Below are 20,807 nucleotides of genomic sequence, written 5' to 3'. Positions count from 1 at the left end.
ACAGCTGGGATGGACTATTCATTAGGGACTGTAGTGTCAGGACAAGGGGTAACGGGTTGAAACTTAAGCAACAGAGGTTTAGACTGGATATAAGGAAGAAATTCTTCAGTGTTAGGGTGGTGAGGTACTGGAATGGGTTGCCCAGGGAGGTTGTGAATGCTCCATCCCTGGCAGTGTTCAACGCCAGGCTGGATGAAGCCTTGCGTGGCATGCTTTAGTGTGAGGTGTCCCTGCCCATGGCAGGGGGATTGGAACTGGATGATGTTAAGGTCCTTTCCAACCCTAACTATTCTATGATTCTATGATTCTAAGTCCTTAACATAAGGCAAAGATAGTAATTAAAATTATATAAAATTACATAAATATTAATTTAAACTGAATGTTAATTTATTTGGTTTTCCTCATGTTAAAGATTAATTATTTTACTAATTAAACTATAATTTTTTAAATATCTTAGCTATTCTCTCCCAGTGGGCTTAAATATAGACTAAATATGGAATAAGAGGCCTCATAATGAGCTTTTAAACATAATAGTTCTGAAAACAATTTTATTTTCTTTGAAAACTAAATATACCAAATGAGCTTTGAAATGTGTAGATCAATCAGGAGCTGTAGCTTAAGCAATCACATCTAAAATGCTCAGTTGAGTGTCCCTAGACTACTCAAGCACTTTGGATAAAATACTTGCTGGGCATCATTATGCTGGGAACTCAAAGCATTAAAAGGAATTTAGTTTCAGAGAATAATCATACTGCATCAAAACTTCCATATACTTTGAAGAAAGCTCGGTGCTACCTTAGATATTACCTTATCTTTCAGATTCCTACTGTAAGCAATCTGAGAAAACTTTTTTAAAAGGAACAAAAAGAGCTGAAAATTTAGGCTAAGAGACTGTAATATTACCCCAATTAACGTAAATGGCAAAAAGCTCAACTTCAGTGGAATCAGGACTTCAAATCCCATACCCATTTCAGCAAAGCATTTCTTGTGTAAAAATAAACTAATAAACTGAATGCCTTAGTCAATATTTCAAAACTCTCACCTTGAGTCTGGACATGTATTTTCTTCCTAGCATCTGGCTTTAAAGGGAAGGAGAAGAAAATGAACTTTCTTAGTTCACCATAAAATATCAATCTTCAAAAAACCCCAACTGGTATAACACAATACACATCAGTGTGGTTTTCTTTTGACTATTAAAACTCAAAATAGACAATTAGAGAGATAAACTTAATTTACAATAGTCAGCAATGCAAATTACATTTACAATGAACATTTACAGTATCAATGAATCAATTTTGCAATTAACACAATTACAAAGTGGTGCAAATGTATTTTTAATTATCTCTGTATCCTTCCCCAAAATCATGAACTGCTTATTGCCAAGGAAATTAAAATATTGCCCTAGAATAGAAAGATCTGCAACTACAGAACAGCCCTACTTCCCCAAAAATGTTACATCTTGAGAACAGAACTATAGCTGGTTTTGAAACCACAGTCTACATTTATCCATAATAGAATTTTATACACATTAGGCATGAAAAAAACCACATTTACCTCTAACCTTTTCAGAAATTGCTGACAAATACATGTGGACTTGTTCACACAGGAGAACTGCCCAGTAGTAGTTATTGCAGAATATCCCCAAATGAGAAATGTGCAAGAAATTATTTCTAAATAGCTATTTTAAGAGAAGTAATTACTTACAACTTCAAAGCTACTCCCAAAGTGCTACTAAGCTCGTTATTTCATTTAGGTGATTAAATAAGCAAGTTCCTATTTCAGTCTCTTTCTACAACTCAAATAATGAATTTCTGGAATACATTTTTTCAACAAAAGCATCAAAGTATTCTTGGAAATGTTCTACATATGATAACAAACCCAAAGCCAAAAACCCAACACTACCACTCCCCAGCAAACAAGCAGAAGTTTCTTGAGTTCACAGTATTTGGGCAAAGCTTCATGCTAGTTGCTCTAAAAACCACTGGTTGCAATGCCTGTAAAGGAGTATGCTAAGGAAGGTATTACTCAACTGGTGTAATCTCCAATAGATTTGCCCAACATAACCTTGAATGTTTCAGTTTTGAACGATATTTTTATAAGAATTTCAATTAATGCTATTGCTTGATTTTTTATTAATCATATTGAACCTTCCAATCCTTATGCACCAGTTTCACACTACTGAAATAAAACACTGACCGTAAGCACAAGGTCTTTTATAGTATTTTAAATTTACTTGGAATACAGAACATTATAAATACTGCATTATGTAGTTCATAATTAAATATAATTTATCCAATGTAATAGAAAAGAATTTGTCAGAAGATACAGCCCTTGAGCACAGTGAAATTGCTTACATGTTCATAATTCAAATTCTTAATTGACCACCCAACAAATAAAGCACACATTAGAGGAATAATGCAGTTCACATTAGTGTGAGTTAATATATAAAAAGTGTTAATATTCTGTGACCTCAGTATGGAAAGATGTATTCTTATTCTACACTGTTTGAAAGTAAATGTGTGGTATCTGCTTTCACCCTTTACATGAAGATAACAGCTAGAAAAACAACACAAACCCCAGCATTTAAGACACAGATCAGCAGCTGGTATTTCAGTTTAGGACTTGACAGACTTGCCTCCAATTCCCAGTCTACTACAGACCTTCTCCAAAACACTGAGAATAGGCCCAGAGCACAAAGGTGTTCAGGTAAAAACCAATCAAAATACTTAAAAACATTTGAGGTGCTGATTTCAAAGGAATTTCGAAGTCAAATTTTGCTTTTTCTCCTCGTACTCTGCTACTTTGTCTTTTTCTGGCATAAGACCCATGACAGAACCTGAGCCTTACATGTTTACCGATCATGAAGTTAATGTTAGTAATTATTAAAACCAAGTTATATTTGTAATGTAAATACCAGATCCTACATCTGTTCAGGTACCCTTCTAATGCAAGTAAACTAAAAAAAAATAATAAAAAAATAATCAACTCATGCTGAAATAAAATATTGAAAATTAATTTGTCCTGTTGTACATTTGACCTGTTGTACAAACTCCACTCTAAGTGATTTTTCTCTTTTAGGCAAGGGTGTATTAATGAGTTTGTAATGCAAGTTAGAACTGAAGAGATACCAAGCAGTTAGTTTCTACTTCTTGCATTTATTGTTCAGCTTCAGCTGATGTTGCATAAGATGAGGTGAATGGAGCTAACAATGGGTGGTAGCTGCAAGAGGGTGGTCCTGCTTTGTTGTTTTTATCCCAGTGTGTTACCCCTTACTGTCAGCCAAATAGTTACTGCTTGCCCTTCACTGGATCTGGTGCTCAGTGAAGTTCTCTATGACCCAGTACAAGTTTTTAGCTAAGAAGTTAATCAGAAAGCCAACCTTGCACAGAAAACCAGCAGGACTAGCAAGCTAGTGGAGTTTTTCACAGGTCACTAGTGCAGCCTGACACTATGGACTTCAGAAACCAGGACTGAGCATTGTCTACTTCAAGGCTTTGTCTCAATTTTCTCCACTGGAACTCTGCCATCAATTTAACCATGCAGGGGTGAAAATGTTGACCCAGTCTGTTTTCAAACAGGAGCATCAGATACTAAAATAATTGCACTGAATCTCTGAAGTAGACTTGCAACACAGCAGATGTAATGGTACCTACTAAATGAAGAGAAACTGAACAAACCATTACTACTCCCAGTCCTTTCCTGCCTAAATTATCTCCTCCAAAAACATTGCCAAATGTACTTAACCACTATACTATTGGATGAAAATTTTATACAGTGTTCTTTCCCATGTATCATTCAGCACAGTGTATTTCATTTAGTTTTCAGAAGGAGAGATGAGTTTCAACAAAGTTAACTGCTATTTATGTACTACATATTCCCCAAGGCCTGGTCAACAGGGCTGTATATCACATATTGCTGGGCTTAGCACAACTTCAGTTTTACCTCTGGATTTCACTTTTAAAAGTTCATTCTATTTCCAGTGTTGACAAAACAAGTATTTTCAAATTATTCTTCTTAATTCTTTCTTGTAAGTAAAGCTATTTACTTCAATTTTAGCAACATAGAGGTTATTAAATGATGCAAAAAGAAACAATATATGCATATGGATGGCATCAGGAGAATCTCGATAACAGCAGCAATGATTAGTTTTAAATGTTAGAGAGAAACGTTTCCTAAACTGCTGTATACTCTTTTCAAATACTAAACAGCTTCTAAATGCCAGCTCTATTTGACCTGTCGAAGTACATAAATATGAAATGCTTTCTCTGAAAGGAAAAACAGGAATAAAGAATATGAAGATTATTGCAATTCTCTAGCATTATTTAGAAAACATTTTAGGAGAATACATAGTTACTAATACTATAAGCATCACCATCATCATGTAAACATACCCACTCTGCTGCTGCCAGTTCCTTCATTTTCACCGTGAAAGCCACTGCAAACCTAGTTAAATGGACAAAAATAGTAGGGAACATCTGCTTAAAGTGTTTAAACATAAAACCAGGAAAGTACTTCAGGAAAAATCTTTGTAAGAACAAAGAGCATTATTATAGATGAAAGACAGAAAGCAGGCTTTCTATTTGTTTTACCAGAAAATACTGGTGAAACAAACAGTATCTCTTCAGGCTTTCCAACTTAGAGCTCTTGGGAGTTAAAGTGAGGATTTCTTAAAGTAAGAGAAAACCCATTTAATGGGAACATACCCCCATTTATTTGATTAATATGCACAGCTGCAGTAGTGATCTAGCATTTCCTGTTTCTACATCCTTAAAAGCTGTACTAGCCCTCTTCCGAATCAGGAAGCTAGGTAAGAAGGGATCTTAAGTCCAGTTACTTTCCTACTATTATTGTTTGTCAATACCCAGCCTCACTGTTTGCAACTCATTGCAATTGAGTTTAATTCAAATGAGTAGATGAATTTCTTTTTAAACCTTTCCTCAGTGTTCTCTCCTTTTTTTCTAAGTAGTCAAAGCTGTCAATGACTCACAAACATTTGAGGGACAAAAATGTTATTCTTCAGGAAAAATATCAGAATTAATTAAACTAAAAGAGAAGAAAGATGACCCAGTGATTTGGCTTCAGCTCCAAAATCTCACAGGCTTGGGACACTCAGCTCTGCAGCTCTGAATGTTATGCACCTGCAGTGCAGACGATATTTGCAGTGCTGAGTTAAAAACCTGATATTCCTCTATAATAAACAGGGGAAAATTCAGTGTCCTGAAATTAGAGTTACAACAGTCATTATTTCAAGCAAAGAGACTGTTAACCTAGAGCCAGACACAATACTTATAGAAGGGCACTTTGTTCTCACCTTAAGACTCTTCTTTGATATGAGAAGGGCCTTTAAATGAAAGAACTGTAGAATAGTATATTAACACCATCTACTCCTCCTCTGTAATAACATACAAATGATAACACCAATGTATGAACAAGCAAACCAAAGTATACTTGAATAACTTAATGACTAGAGTTGTCATCTGGCAGCAAAAAGGGAATTTTAATTCCCAAACTTACCTCCATTTTTTCTCTTATGGCTGTTTATAATGCCTCAGCTGGACTTCTACTTATGTGCCTTTATGAAATGGATGTAGCACACTATCATTTCACATAACGGAAAGGTTACATCAGACAACATTTAAAAGCAGCAGTTTTTATTTTTGGGTTTTGCAGCACAGAGAGACTTTAGCCACAGAAGTCAGATTTTTAAGCAATCTAGATAAACAAGTTATGCTTAATGGGACTGTGGTCTAATACCAAGAAGTCATATGAGATATTTTTATGGAGTCAGAGTTAATAAAGAATCCCTGTTCAGAAGAGATCTTAAGAACATGCTGGGCTTCAATGTAACTTTTAAGTTGTGATGAAATATAAACACATACTTTGACTTTTCTTAAATGGTATTTTAGTGTTAACTGGAACCACAAATGGGACCATTTTTGAAGACTATCAGTACTGTGGAATAGAAATGTTTGAACACCTCCTCCATATGAGACATAAAATGCCTGCTAAGCAGTTTCTTTTTTTTTACTGCTTTTATAGATATTGAATATAAAACAGAGGTTATCACATACTACACTTCTGATTTGGTGTTTCTTTTTATAGACATAATGTTTCTGTTCTGAGCCGACCCTATGGCTATGACCCTATGACACCTCAATGGCTAGAGATGAAGCACACTGCTGAGTTACAACCACAACAGTGCTTTTCTATTGGAGACATTATAATTAGGGGACATGAAATCACAATCATTCATTAGAAGTCACATAAATGCTGAATTATAACTCCTATTTTTGTTTGCTGAAACAAACCTTATTCCAAACCTTATTCCCATACATCTGTTTTGTAGTATCTGCTTTATGGTATTACAATTAATTTCATATATACAACTGTACAGCTTTAAGGTTGTTAAAGCCTTTGCTTGTTTTGTCAAGTTGCACATGCTCCTCTTCCAGTTTTCACAATTACACTTTCAATACAGCACATTAATGAGCAGAAAAAACTGTTGCTCCTGAGTCTACAAAACTGTTCCACAGAAAAAAATACCCTAGAGGAGTACAAGTACCATTTAGAGAAATTTGATTAAAAATGAAACGCTCATAAAGCTAGACAGCGTTCAATACTTCGTTTTACAGAATGTGATGGGATATTGTACTGGACAAGTAATCTACAATTCATGATACTTTCTGCTTAGAACCCTGCAATCAATAAAGAAAAAAAATAAAATCAATGTTTCATTTAGTAGCTATGCAATGAATAATACTGGTGATAATCCTGGGTAAGAGATACAATCAGAGTAAGTTCTAGAAAACTGAATTACTTTTCCTGTAGCAGAGAAAATATTATCAACTGAATAAAGATGCAGTAATGTATTCTGAAACATCATAGGCAATCCCTGCTACTAAGCTATACTTCAAGTTCCTAACTTAATTATCATTAAAAAACCCCAAACATTCAACAAAGCAGTTTTTGCACAGGTATATTAGTTATACTTGTGACAGATCACATTTTAAACACAGAACTGAATAAAATAGGCATTCAGAGATTCTGGTTTTATATACTTTTTGTTTTGCACAGTGTTGAAATTTAGCTGACACATTAGATACCTTTTTTTCTCTTCCTTCAGACCTGTTTAAAGAATAACTTCTGATTATCTGATAACAAAAGCAAACAAGTATATAAACTTTGTCAGGAATGGGTTCTTAAGTTGTTTTCCAACTGCAAGTCACACTAAGATGTAAGAACATGCCCTAATGATTTCCCCAAAAGCACGATTAAGTGCTGTCTTTAAAATCTGTTTACCTACCACATTTTATAGGGCACAATAGATAGAAGACCATATCTATGCCAGTGTTAAGCTAGCTAATAACAGCTAGAACATATAGTGCTATTAGCAAAGGTAAAACTATAAGATACAAGCCTGCTGCAGATTCAGTATGCATTTCCTCATTGCTAACATGAACTAAAATCCATACTGCTGCATTTGACCCACTGTAATTATCTGTCTTACCTAGAATGAACAGAGATAGTGTCCTGATCAAGCACTGTCCAGCAAAGTATTTAAGGTCTCCTAAAGTAAATATGCAAGCAGTACCACTGGATTTGATAAGATGTTCCAGATGCTTAAATTTTATCTCACCTTGTACACTCAGGGACCCCTTCACTTATGTAGAGCTCAACTCTGGAGTGATGACTCTTCAGAATACTCAAGTCATCAGAGGCTCAGGCACAGTATAGTCCATGAAGCTGAGTGACCTGCTGTGGCAACTTACTGTCACCAAGAAGATATCCTTCTCTTATCCTTCCACAAGCTGACTTTTCTTATTAAAGGGGTAGAAAACTAACCCAGAAAAAAATAAAAGCCAATTTTACACCATTTAGTGAGTTAAACCTGCTCATAAAGCAGTCCAGTCCTGGCACAAGGAAGAGTGGATCACACAGCCACAAGCAAGAAAAAAGGAGAGCAAGAGAGGTAGCAGTAGCACCATCCCTGCCATCGGTGAGCTGTTGTGCTGGCTACACATAAAATGGTAACTCTAGCTTCAATCTCAGTAAGATTTGAAGTATTTCTTAATGTCATCCACTGGAATCTTTGCATATGTAAAATGCTTTAGTTTCCAATGAGAAAAGGGCTTACTGGCCAAACATAGACATGATCAAACACTGCTGAAGGCAAGCAAAAGGACACTTCTTTTCTGGAGATGTTGAAACAATGAGTAATACTTTTCGGTTCTTAGTCACTTTCTCTTATTTCTTGAACTACATTAAATGACTACACTGACATGTCACTAGAAATTTTATGGACTTTAAAACCCCCTGTAAATACTCCCTTGTCAAGGCACCTAAAAATTGAGAGAATTTGTTTAAAGACATTTTTCAGACTGCTTCTTCGTTCACATACCTAGAGAAAGGATCAAATTATCGGGGGGGAGGATGGAAGAACAGAAACTCTTTGTATGTGAGTCATCTGCTTTTTATCAGGCATAACAAGCTAAATGCCATGCCTCCAAGAAAGAGGTTTGATTCTGTGATGAACAGGACAAACACCAGTTATTTTTAGTTGTTACCTCACTTAAGTGTGCTGAGCACCTTAGTCTGTATGTGCATGAAATGTTAATTCCAATACGGAATGTTTTACCTGTCTGAATATATGTAATACAAACCAGAATTTACTAAGAAGCAAAAGTTTAAAAAGAAAAAGAAACAACTTGGTGCAACATTCAGCACTTCTGGCACAGGGCCCTGGCAAACAGGGTCCTACCTCATTTAGGCTTCTATTACTACAATAAGATTTAATGAGACTATTCATGCCTCCACCACTAATAAATATTTGCCATTTAAATAATCAGACCTCCACCACTAACTCACCATTCATCACCTCCACTATTAAAGATTCACTATTTAAATACCAAGTATCAGCCACTTAATGGCCAGGTTAGTTCTGTACAAATGAGAACTGTATGGATATTGTTTCAGATATTTATATGTGTATTTCTTTACCTAAATCTCTCCAAATATAAACAGTCTAAAATAATTTTGGTAAGAAATCTAAATTTGATTTCATAAAACTGTATCCATTACAAACATGTCAAGGAAGCCACAGTCAAGCAGCTACAGTGTTGAGTTATACTAACCATCAGAGGCTGCCTTTATAACTTCTACCCATAAAGCAGATTATTCTACAGAGTGATATGCTACCAAATCCCAGGTTAAGTACTCCTGCTATGACTCTCATTTCTTTTACCTGCCTTAGAATTTTATATCCTCATCACATGCATAGTTCTATTATTCTACAAAACAGAATTCAGTAGGCAAAGCACAGGATTAGTTAGTAAGAGCACATATTTCATTAGCTTTTAATGGGATTTGAGTGTCTTTGAAAATTCACAACCCAAGGACCAAGTTTCAGCAATATCTCTGCCAACTCTTACATGCACAAATATGAGGAAATATAAAATGAACAGACTGCATTCAGACTATGTTTTATGAAGACAAAGATATGCCATTACAAAACCGCAATTTCTTGTCATAAACCTTCCACACATGGTTTACCTGGCTTCTTCTAGCACTGCTCCCATTACCCGATGTTTCTCTTCACATTTGACATCTTCATTTACATCTGTCCCACCAAAGATGATTCCAAAAGGAATTCTGCTACCTGCAAAGCAAGGACTACAATGTAAAGTTGACCAATATAGAAACATATAATCCATACAATGGTTAGTATTGGAAAGGACGTAAAATCATGTAGTGGCAATGATTAGACAGGAACATTAAAAGTATAAGAGTATATTGATAATGCTACATCACTTACATAAGCAAAAGCCTTTGAAAAGGAAATGTGGAGAAACTTGAACTTTTATGGCTTGGGCAATGAAAAAAACCCATACAGTAATTACGTACTTTCACAGCATGTTATCTGCTGTGTCTCTATGAGACACTTCTTTGCCTTTTCCATGCTTAGTAAAGTCAATCAATTAGTTTCTTGGCAGCCCACCAAATGGCATATATATTTCAAATGCTATTCACAATTTAATAAGGTAAAGTATTGCAATATTTGGTCTCAGGTATCTAGCCTCAGCCACTCATTCACTGCCTCTTCAAGCATTCCAATACAGAGGGGTTTGGGTAACCATCCTGCAAAGCTGGTCATTGATTTGGTTTTATTTTTTTTAAATACTGACTTCTGAAGCCAGTTTCACTGCTACAAAAAACGTAGATGGATCTGCACCACTGGAAAAGGCCACCAAATTAAATAAGGCAGTATATGTCAACCTGCAACAAACCCACTGGCTTTCCTAATTCCATCCCAGAAGATGGATCTGTGCTTATAATTGATTGTTCCAAGACCCTCTGTGATCACCCAAGTTCTGAAGTTGTTTTACAATGCTTTACTGTGCTCAGAAGAGTATGAACAGAGGAAGTCAAGTTGGCTATGAGACATTCTGCACAAGACCTTATCAACATCCAAATTTCAGAGCATCAACAAGATCGTACATATCCTTGTGGTGTATGCTCTCTGGTAAAAGCCTAGTTTTGATACATGGCATCAGAATAAATTCATATTTGTGTAGGGGTAAAGCCACCAGAACAGGTAGTGTAGCAGTTCTATGCTAACAGTTGCTTGTCTTACATGGACATGGCTAAAGATTACTTAAGAGGAAAACAGAAAAGCCAATAGTAGGGCAAGATAACTCCTTTCTAATAGTATTTCTTTTCAAGTCAAGTAATTTTTAGTAACTGACAAGTCACCAGTAATGTTCTCCCCTTAAACTAATCAAGATAGCAGACAATAATGTTTACTGCTGATTGTTTCAGCACTGAAACCAATTAAGCGGTCAGTTTTACACCACATTAAGCTAACAAATAACAGCCTTGTCGTGGCTAATTACTACATGCAGAACATTGTTTTAAATTCCAGACAGGACTGTAGTCTTGCAAAGGAAGCAGTCTCCAGTAAGGCAGCCTATAAAACCTGTCATTAAGATGACCAGTTTTGTGTTTTTTACAGATGAAGCCAAGGTTTCCTTCTGATTGGGAACAAGAATAGGCAGTTAGGCCATACTGCCACTACAAACTGTGTATCAAGAAAGCCAGAAAATGTGCTTTGTTTTTTCACTTTTGCAATCGGATGGAAGAGGAGAGGGATCAGGGACTCAGTAGAGAACACTATTCTCAGCACTGGACCAACAACCAGGCATGAGGAGTTGCTGTGTTGGTGCAGGTTCTTCCTTTTGAGAGATAATATAAATGACATTGAATGTTCATGACTGTGGAAACTATTGGTGACACTTTCTATAAATATCCAGAGTGTCTTAAGGGGTTGGAGAGAAATGATAGGTTAAATTCAATGAGCTCTTATAATTTATGATTAAAATTAATGGTTAAAATCAAGCATATAAAAAATCTTAAAGCAAATGAGGAACATAATAAGTATGTTGATAAAAATAGAAAAGGTACTCTATGTTTCCAATTTATATTTGGAAATTAAGTGAGATTTAAGATGAGGCTTTACTAGCATTGCTAATTGCTTCATCACTAAATGAAAGAAACAAAAAGAATGAAAGACTAATTGCCATTCTGGCTACTTAAAGACTTTCTTCAGCATTTTTAGATATCATACTCTAACGTTTGTAAGTATTTAGGTTTAATTTAAGGTTTGTAGGAAAGCACCACAGCATTAATCTTTAAGAGGCTGACTTTCTATAATACTTTGTCTCTCTAATAAATAAAACAAGTAAATAACTACTGCCATCCATTACATGTGTTGATCATGCATCCCCAACCATGTAAACAAAGTTTCCAGAATAAGGCCCAAAAGATTGGTAGTATGGTAGTAATTGCAGTATGGCTCTAATCACTGAATTTCTTTATGCTAATTCATCATATAGAGGGCATGGAAGAACACATATTCCATGAAACAGGAATGTCCTTCAAATCACTTTTTCCCTCCACGAAGTCTACAATAACTTTTATTAGGCTCATCCCAGCTATCACATTATTTACTGCCTTGCTTTTCAGATTTCTTTTACAGTATGATTTACTTAAATTACTGAGCTGTTGTAAATCATTGAAGTATCAAGCTTTGCAGGTTACTTGCAATGCTGAAAAGCTAATAGCAACAACACTTGGGCAATGCTATGCAAGTCAAAACTGCAATACAGTTTTACAGTAAGCATTGAAAATCCAACCTTCTTTTTTATTCCTTAGCAAAAAAAAAAAAAAGATAGTTCTCAGACTTTCCATAAGCATCTTCCAAAACAATTCCAGATCTTGTCACAAAACCAATCATCTCTATACTCAAACAAGAGAAATCTTAATACATATGTTAGCAGAGATCATCTTGGAGATTACTTACTTTGTATTCTAGGGTCCCTACCAGAATCAGAGCTTCATTGTAACACAAGGTACACAAGCATGCCAAAATGTAACAATTCAGGCTTTCTGAAAACCCTCCAGCACAAATTGCAGTGGGGACTTCTTAAGTCTGAAAACCAGCACAACAGAACTTATACTGAGATTGGATGGAAGTATCACATTACTTGTCTTTGTCCAAGTGAATAGATTTGTACAATACAGAGATGATATCAAAAATGGATCCACACCTGCAATTTCAGTAGGTGACTGCCTGTAATTTTGAAAGCCAGGGGTAATGTCAGGCTAAAATTTTGTGCTATGTGGCTAGATAAAACAGAAATTTGTATTAGTTTTCTGGTACCACCCTGTCTCTATAGTTTAGCTGGCATGAACTACACCTCAAAGTTATTTCATGTCCAAAACACCCTGACTCTTTTTTGAGCAGAAAAATCAAATTAGCCTCTATACTTTCTATTTGACCTCAGCTATACTTAGCCAAGCCATTATCCTCTCAAGGAACACATTTGCTGAAAATATCTTAATGTTAATATAATTCTCTTATCTTAATGTAGTTAAAGTACTTAATTATAAAACGCATTATGTGCTTTAAAAGTACATTTATTTAGTTCTCTCCTCCCTGGATCAGATCTCCCCCAGAGAAAGATTTTCAGCATTTCTGAACATTTGTTTAAGTGGATAAACAGGATAACTACAGTATGTGTGGGTTTCTACATTTATAACCATTTATAACTATTCATTTTCTTCTCTTTCAGTAACTTCTTAAGAGGTATTTTTATTGCAAAATAGAAAGAGGATTACCTTGCAGAAGTCTGCCTCCTTTATAAAGATGAATGGCCAGGGCTCCATCAAACTTGTCTGTGGAGATTAGATTTGCTATTTCAGTTTGACTTTCATACATGAAAGCATCTTTAAGAACACAGATGTGACCTGCAGCATGTAGATGATTCCTTCATTATTGGAACAAATATAAAAAGAACAAAAAAAAAAGACACTATTAACATTGTAGGCATGCTAATATGTAAAATAAGCCTAATAAAAATGTTTTTCCTTAATAATTTTGGTCTGACATTCACTTTTATGTTCATTTTGTTCAAGCAACCATGGAGCGATTCACAAGGTTGGGGTTTTTTTACTGGAAGACATTTATTGCCTTCAGCATTGTGAAGCCACAGGCATACTTCCAAGCAACACAGTCTGCATCCATTTTAAAGCCCAAGCCTACAGCATCACCTCTGGAAATTAGCAGAAATGAAGTAGAATCAGAATCTTTCCTGATTGAGCTTCTGCTTAATATGCTGAAAAGACTCCTTTTGAACTGAGTGTGTTAGATCCTTGTCTTAGAGTTTCTTAGATTCTTGTTCTGTAGAAAGGCCACTGGGTGAAAACAGCACAAATACATCCAGTTGATCAATGCTACTGAAAACACAGAATATGCAATAAATGAATACCTAAATAAAACTGGAGAGTTAAAATTGTATCCCCTTTTTGTTTGATTGTGGCTTTAATTGCTTCTTGTCTTAGTTTACCCATTTGTAAAAAAGGCACAGGATAATTGAAGTATAAGACAAAAAAACAGTAATTACATACTGTCACAGTCTTTTTTAAACATCTCAATTGCTAACAAAGAAAAAACATAAAACAAAACAAGACAAACACCCAAACCAACACCACCACACCCCCACACCTCCTTAGCTTACCTATTCATCCTTATGGGTCCTAATATTAAAACACTGATTCAAAGACTGCCAAAGTCAAGAAACTGATTGACTACAGGGAGCTTTACTTGAGGCATTTTGGTGAGCTTTGTTTTAGCTTTTTCTTTTATACTCAGGCTCACAATTCCTCCCACTGAAACCAGAGTCATTTATCAATGTTTTCATTGATCAAACACACATTTCTGAGAAAATCCATATTTTGATAGAAACTAGCACATTGTATCTGCTGACATGTACTGTTTACATTTTCAGTATTATAAAAAGACCACAGAATGCTTTCTGCTTATTACATATTGTTCCAGTTGATTTATTTCTCATAGCGTATTAATTGTTCTGGCATTAAAATCCTACTAACTCAATAGCTTCTTGGATAATGTCGCTATTTCGTTTCTTGATCATTTCATATCCTCCCAAGGAATGTAATTTTCTGTCCTGCAGAAGTTAGTCATTACTGCAGAAATTGGTGCTAAAAATGTTGTAAAATGTCTAGAGGCCTTAGAAGGAATGTATTAGCACTACATCAGACAGAGCTCCATTGGCACAACATATGGTGCTGTATTTCTTCCTTATTCTAAAACAAAACTAATTTTACTTCTAACTTCACCATTTGAAACAAGACCAATAAATTGTAATAAGTACTGGTAAATAATAAAGTACACCCAGATTGTAAGCTCCTTATTTACACTGTTGAGCAATTACTTACATCAGCTGTCCCATGAACTTGTTCCAAGTACCTGCTTGCTTTTTGGAAGAGGCTCTCAAATTATAACTAAATAATGATGCCCAAATCTCACAGCTGTGGAAAGAAACTCTCTTGGGCAAATAGCTGGGATGCTCATGCATGTATTCCATGATTTCACAGGTGCTCATTAAATAGTCTAAAAGATTTCTTTCCCCATCAGTATTGTAATTACCATAAATCACTACCATGTACAAGCAATATGTTTGCATATTACAATTAATTTGAAAATAACTCTCTCAGGACATTGGGAATCAAGAAACTCAGCTAGGAATGTTGATCTAAAGCATCTTTTTTAATATACTAGGAATGAATACTACTTCTTTCCTCCACAGTTTCCACAGCTCCAAATCTCACAGCTGAATAGCAGCTGTTTCTGCAGTAAATAGAAGGGACTCCCTCAAGTATTCCAAGGCTCACAAATTGTGTTTTACCTCTATTACTTCAACTTTTTTTCTCTATATAATGACTCAGAAGCATGTAAAAAAATTTGCATATAGCTTAACAAGGAAAAAAAAATCAAATTATTCCCAGAAACATTCAAATTCCCAGATGTAAAGAGGCTTTAATCTCAAACATACTATTGAGCTAAACATGATTAGTCACAGGCTTTGGATTATGCATATATGGAAATGTATGTGCATGGAAGCAGTTATTGGGCAGTATTTAAGTACTGAGATTTTCTGCGATATTTTCATATTTGCTAAATGACTTTTCATCTTTATAATAAAAAAAGCAGATTTTCACACATATGCTGTTATCAAAAAACATGATAAGAGGGTGCTGCAAAGTTACTGCAGATATTTTTTGAAAGCTGATCTGTCTGCGAAGTCACAGATGTCCCTGAATGAAGCCAAGACATAAGAGATACATTACCCATCTTTTCTCCTCCTGGCAACTATGTATTCACATTATTTTGCCATTTCATAAACAAATACTTTTGAACGAAAAAATAAAAATGAACATTCAGAGTCTCCTGCTGTCTGTGAATCTAAGATAACACTGAAAATGCTAAATCTCATGGCCACATTTTCTCTCCATCACAGTTTTTGTATGTGGTAGATAAATTTCCAAGTGTCTTACCAACCACTGATTATTGCTTGATACAGAATTTGCCTTGCTCTGCCTTATCTTTCTACTGAGACTCTCATGGAAGCCAATACCACTGCTTAGGGATATTAATGTTTCAAAAATGAAGTTCCAGATTTTGGGTGTTATAGTAGGAAGCAACCAAACAGGGAAAACTTCAGTCATTCAATAAGTTTGAAAGGTCATTTCTTAGAGTACGTTATATTAGTGACTGCTTACACTGTGATATACACATTTGCACAATGAACAAAATGTTTCCCAGCTCCATGGATTTTAATTTTCATGGAACCAATATATTTTGTTGTATTTTTTAAACTCTTTGGAAATCATGAGGCTTATAAGTGAAACTTCTGTCTGCTCTGGATCTATACCATCTGCAGAGAGATGCTGCCAAAAGGTACAACCATTTTCTGACATGTTTTCACTTCATTAAAGATTTTTATAGAAAAACATTTTTCTCTAACATGACTATGAAATACCACATGACGTTTTATAACTAAGCTTCAACCTGAATCTGCAGTTCACAGGTCTTCATATACAGAAACAGTTTTATAGTTCCAAACATAGCATGGCTGAAGCTAAGACACAAATGAGCAAGAAGTATGTTTACTTCTAAAGTACTGTATTTCTGAAACTTGCTTCATTTTCTGTGATGTGTTCCACTCAGAAACATTCATGTTCCAATTTTCAACCAGTATTTCAACAGAATTACCTGCAGACAAAGAATGTTTGATTTCCAAAAAGTTCCTGGTAGGCATTGACACATCTTGAATGGCAAAGAATAGGTTTAATCCAAAAATATTAATTATCTCTTTTCCTTGGCTGCCTATTCTGTAAAGCAGCTATGCATCAACTATTGTTAATCTATAGAACCCAATTCAAAATTTATTCAGTGAGCAGAGTCACTGCCACTGCCTTTCTGAAACTCAGCCATAGCTGAATACTCGCAATTCCCACTGAAGTTTATCAAATTGCAAGACCTTGAAACCCTGCTCAATCTTCTGTTTGCATTGCAAATTCTCTTTTTTTCTTACTTGTTAAAGCAAAGCATTCTTCATTTTATTTCTCTCTCAAATTCCTCCCTTAAACAACACAGAGAAATTGCATTGGCATGAATGAAGTATGAATAAAATCAACTGTGAATAAGAACAGAAATTAAAAGCATAAGTGAAAATGGGAAGAGAATCCTTCTGAAGTCAGTAACTGTCCTTTGGAAGGACAAAATAACTCTGCAAAGTTTGCTCATGCCTTATAAATAGGTCTAGCCATGTAAAACCTTTTGGGATGCAACGTACATCAAGTGCAGGCCATGTAAACAACTGCATCTCAATTCCAAAGGTGGAGAATGAATGCCTGCCTTGCAGCTGCCTGCTCTGGGAATGGCCATGCAAACAACAGCAGGATTAAATTTGCACAGCACCTACGCAAACTGAAGTAAGTAGGTGACACACCTCTTGTGATCTACCACGAAGTGAGGAGGATCTCCTGCTGTACAAGTGCTCTTCTGCATGATTTTAATGGTGGCAGATAGGGGAAGACTAAACAGAAGAAAAGTTGCTGCTCAGAATTACTCCAATAAATGTCTAAGCCAAAAAATAATTGCAAAGAGCATTAATTGAATTTGTGGGTTTAATTCTTTTGCAGTTGAATACCTGGAGATTTACTGAACAGCTCTCTCAACTCTCCCATTTCAAATGCGAACTGAAAATATCTCTCTCTCTCCAAAAATATTTAATTGACAAAATGCTTAATCTAGATCTTTCTAATTAACCAATTAATTCAAGATTTCTATTCCTCCTTACTACCAAATAATAGAAGATGAACAGAACATTTCAAGGGGCAGAGAAGATTCATTTACTTTCTTTCCTAACACCTTCTTTGGTCTCATTTCTAAGGCTGAGGAATGACAGCCTAACCAAAGACTTTTGCTTAGTGTTTTATTCTCTACTCATTGCTCCTAGTTTTTAAAGTGATTAAAGATTATGCACATCAATACAGCAATAAAGCTCACAGTGCATTCATCATATCACTTGTTTTAGCAAGCTGATTTCTAGCCAAATTAGATTCTGGTCAGTTTTGTCACCAGTTACTTTAAACTTAGGAAATTAGTATTTTGTTTATGAAAAGATGAAGCAGTTATAGGAACAGCTGTAATATCATAAACATGGTACACCCAGTGATATTAAACCATAAATTTATGCTGGCAAGTGTCCAACCTGCAGACACCTTCATTGTTTCATTTATACTTAACCAAAAGATTAAAAAAAAAAGGTGAACAAACACATTCATAAGCATTTATTAAGATACACCTGAAGCCCAATATTAATTGAAATATATATTTTCAATGCACTATCACATATGCTACAAAGGTTACCATATGAACCTTAGGCAAGGCAGATTAGTGTAAGAAGTGACATTTCCCAAGCCTTGGCCATATACAGAATCTTATGTGAATTTATTTATTATTTTTAAATGGCATAAAGTCTTAAGAAAACCAGTATTAGATGGAAGTATCCGAGTTGGATGGTTTTAGTGATAGCTGTGATATCACTGGCCTCTTTACTTGCTTGCCTTATCAGACTTCTTTCTTCTTCCTGAAGAAGCACATTGATATTGTTATGAAAAACAGTATTTATGGTAGGTGATGATAGCAACTGAACATGACAAATTACTGACTTTCAAACACTATTTCTGGTAGAATCCTTTATCCACCTTTATTGTGAACATGAATTAAACTCACTTTTCACTCGTTTTCTTTCTGCTTGAAGGTGTATGTGAAAGCAGCATCCACTTTGTACACAGTATGCCTATAAAGCAAGAGGATGCTAAAGCAAGTTGACATGCTCTACACAGATCACTGCAGATGTGTTCACATAGCTGCAAATGATTGCATTAACATGATAATATGCTAAACCATCTGCCAGCTGAGTTGTTGCATCTCACCAAATCTTTCATACTAAAACACATTATCTCAGGCCACCATGCAGGAGTCACAGCTGGAGAAGGTTAACCAAAAATGCACATTAGGGCATCTTGCTAAACCACTATGTCTTCATAGAGTATGCTTACATAATCACAATCCATTACAGGGTAATTGAAAAACAATTTGTAATAACATGTGGACATTTGTTTTTCTGTGTTACTCGGGCTTACCTTCACTAGAAATAATGCACAACCTGTTTTCCCCAGATGATCTCTGAACGGCTCCACAGTCTAAATGTTTGTCTGACTTTCCACAAAGTTCAAGTGGAAGATGAAATTAAGTGAATATTTAATTTGTAAAGGTATAAGAAATAACCTTATGGAGGAAGAATGAGCATTGATGTCACCAAGAATAACTACTTTTTTATCATCCAGTGAGAGCAAAAAGTAAGAGACAAAAGGAAATACAGAATGCCCCACAAACCACCACACAGAACTCTGCTGGTATGCACAAGCACAAATACGTGTTATAACATACTTGTATTATCTCAATGTCTTATTAATACTTATCATTTATTAAAACTTATTTGCTAACTGCAAAATTCATAAAACTTTAGCTTTATCTGGTCTTTATGCTCCGTTTGCTTTAAACCTTCAACACCTGGGTGATGGACATGAGGCAGCAGGTATGTTCTACCATTATCTTATACAAAGCGGTAGCCCTGCACAAATTCAAGTCTGAACTTGGTATGATACAACTAGTGCAAAAACTTGGCATCAGAGGACTATTTTGAATGCATAACATTAAAAACATGACACTATGCAGACTGAGGTCAGGGAAAACTTTATTACAAGAAGGCTACCCTAGAAGGTGCATCCTAAGAGAAACAGCTGAACTGTGGATGACTCGAACAGGTAAAAAGCAACCAAGTCCTTATTTCATGCCTCAGAAGGCAAAAATCATTCTGAAATTAATACAGATTCGTGTCCATAATCCCCAACGGAGCCACATGTGGAATCCCCACAGCAAGGGTGCTGACCAGAGTAGCTCTTGTACTACTGCTAAAGGACAGCTTCAGTTCAGTCCCTCATCGTAGTTCCTAGAGCCGTCTGTTACTCGCACTGACATCTCACCTCATCCTGGGTATTCCCCAAAGCGGGCACCTCTTACAAAACCCATTGCTCCACTACCACCGCCTCCACAGGGGCTCTGTGGGGCGGCCAGCGAGTGGACTTCGGCTCTAGGCTTGTGAGCCTGGGTCACCCTGCAAACGCAACCACCTCCTGCACCCAAAACCTGCGTGAGCCGAATCAGCGTTGGTTTGGTTCCGAGGTATTTTCTGTGGGGCAGCCCCTCAGCTCCCCCTTTCCCTTACCCCCCAGTAACGAGGTCAAAGGCGGACACGTTGCCCAGGCTGAGCCACAGCAAAGACTCATGGGGGCCGCCCCCGAACCCCCTCCAGCCTGCAGGCCCCGGCCGGCATTGCTGGAGGAGCCGTGCTCCAGCGCGCTGCCGAGGCCCTCACGGATCCCCGGCAGCCATCCCCACGGCTGAGGCGAGGCAGCGGGGGCAGCGGATGGCGGACCATGACCCCTGCTACCCCAGCCCCGCCGCAGCATCCCGGAGCCCCCTCTGCCCGCCAGGGAGGGCTGCGGCAGCTCCAACGTGCGGGGAACCGCCTCCATCCCTCCCCTGCCAAGAGCGGGCAGCGCAGGCAGGAGCAGCGGCGAGGATTGCAAGGGTAAGAGCAGGCAGCGGGACCCCCGACCCCATCGCAGGCGGGGGGCGGACGACACTTACTGTATCCGGGCCGCGGTGGTCGCGTTGCCGGTCCGCGCTCGGAGGCACGCCAGCAAGAGCAGCCTCATAGCGGCCCCTCCTGTCCGCCCGGCGGCAGCCACCTCACTGCCGGACAGCGCCGCCGCCGCCTCCTCACCTGCCGGCGGCCCGGCCCCGGCCCCGGCCC

General features: G+C 36.9%; 1 protein-coding gene across 1 annotated transcript in view; it reads right to left on the bottom strand.

Annotated features, from left to right (window-relative positions):
* GLT1D1 (glycosyltransferase 1 domain containing 1) overlaps positions 1–20,764 on the bottom strand; it is a 51,789-nt gene extending 31,025 nt beyond the window's left edge. The window contains exons 1-5 of the mRNA XM_034068612.1: positions 20,642–20,764; positions 13,174–13,322; positions 9,550–9,655; positions 4,392–4,443; positions 1,043–1,079 (exon numbers count right to left, since the gene is read on the bottom strand). Of these exons, the coding sequence (XP_033924503.1) occupies positions 1,043–1,079; positions 4,392–4,443; positions 9,550–9,655; positions 13,174–13,322; positions 20,642–20,709 (412 nt within the window). The 5' untranslated portion in view covers positions 20,710–20,764. The remainder of the gene's footprint in view (positions 1–1,042; positions 1,080–4,391; positions 4,444–9,549; positions 9,656–13,173; positions 13,323–20,641) is intronic.
* Positions 20,765–20,807: the final 43 nt, after the last annotated feature.

This window comes from Melopsittacus undulatus, chromosome 12 (genome assembly GCF_012275295.1).
Source record: "Melopsittacus undulatus isolate bMelUnd1 chromosome 12, bMelUnd1.mat.Z, whole genome shotgun sequence".
NCBI lineage: Eukaryota > Metazoa > Chordata > Aves > Psittaciformes > Psittaculidae > Melopsittacus > Melopsittacus undulatus.
Note: the sequence above shows the minus strand (reverse complement) of the source record. Positions and strands in the feature narration are given on the sequence as shown.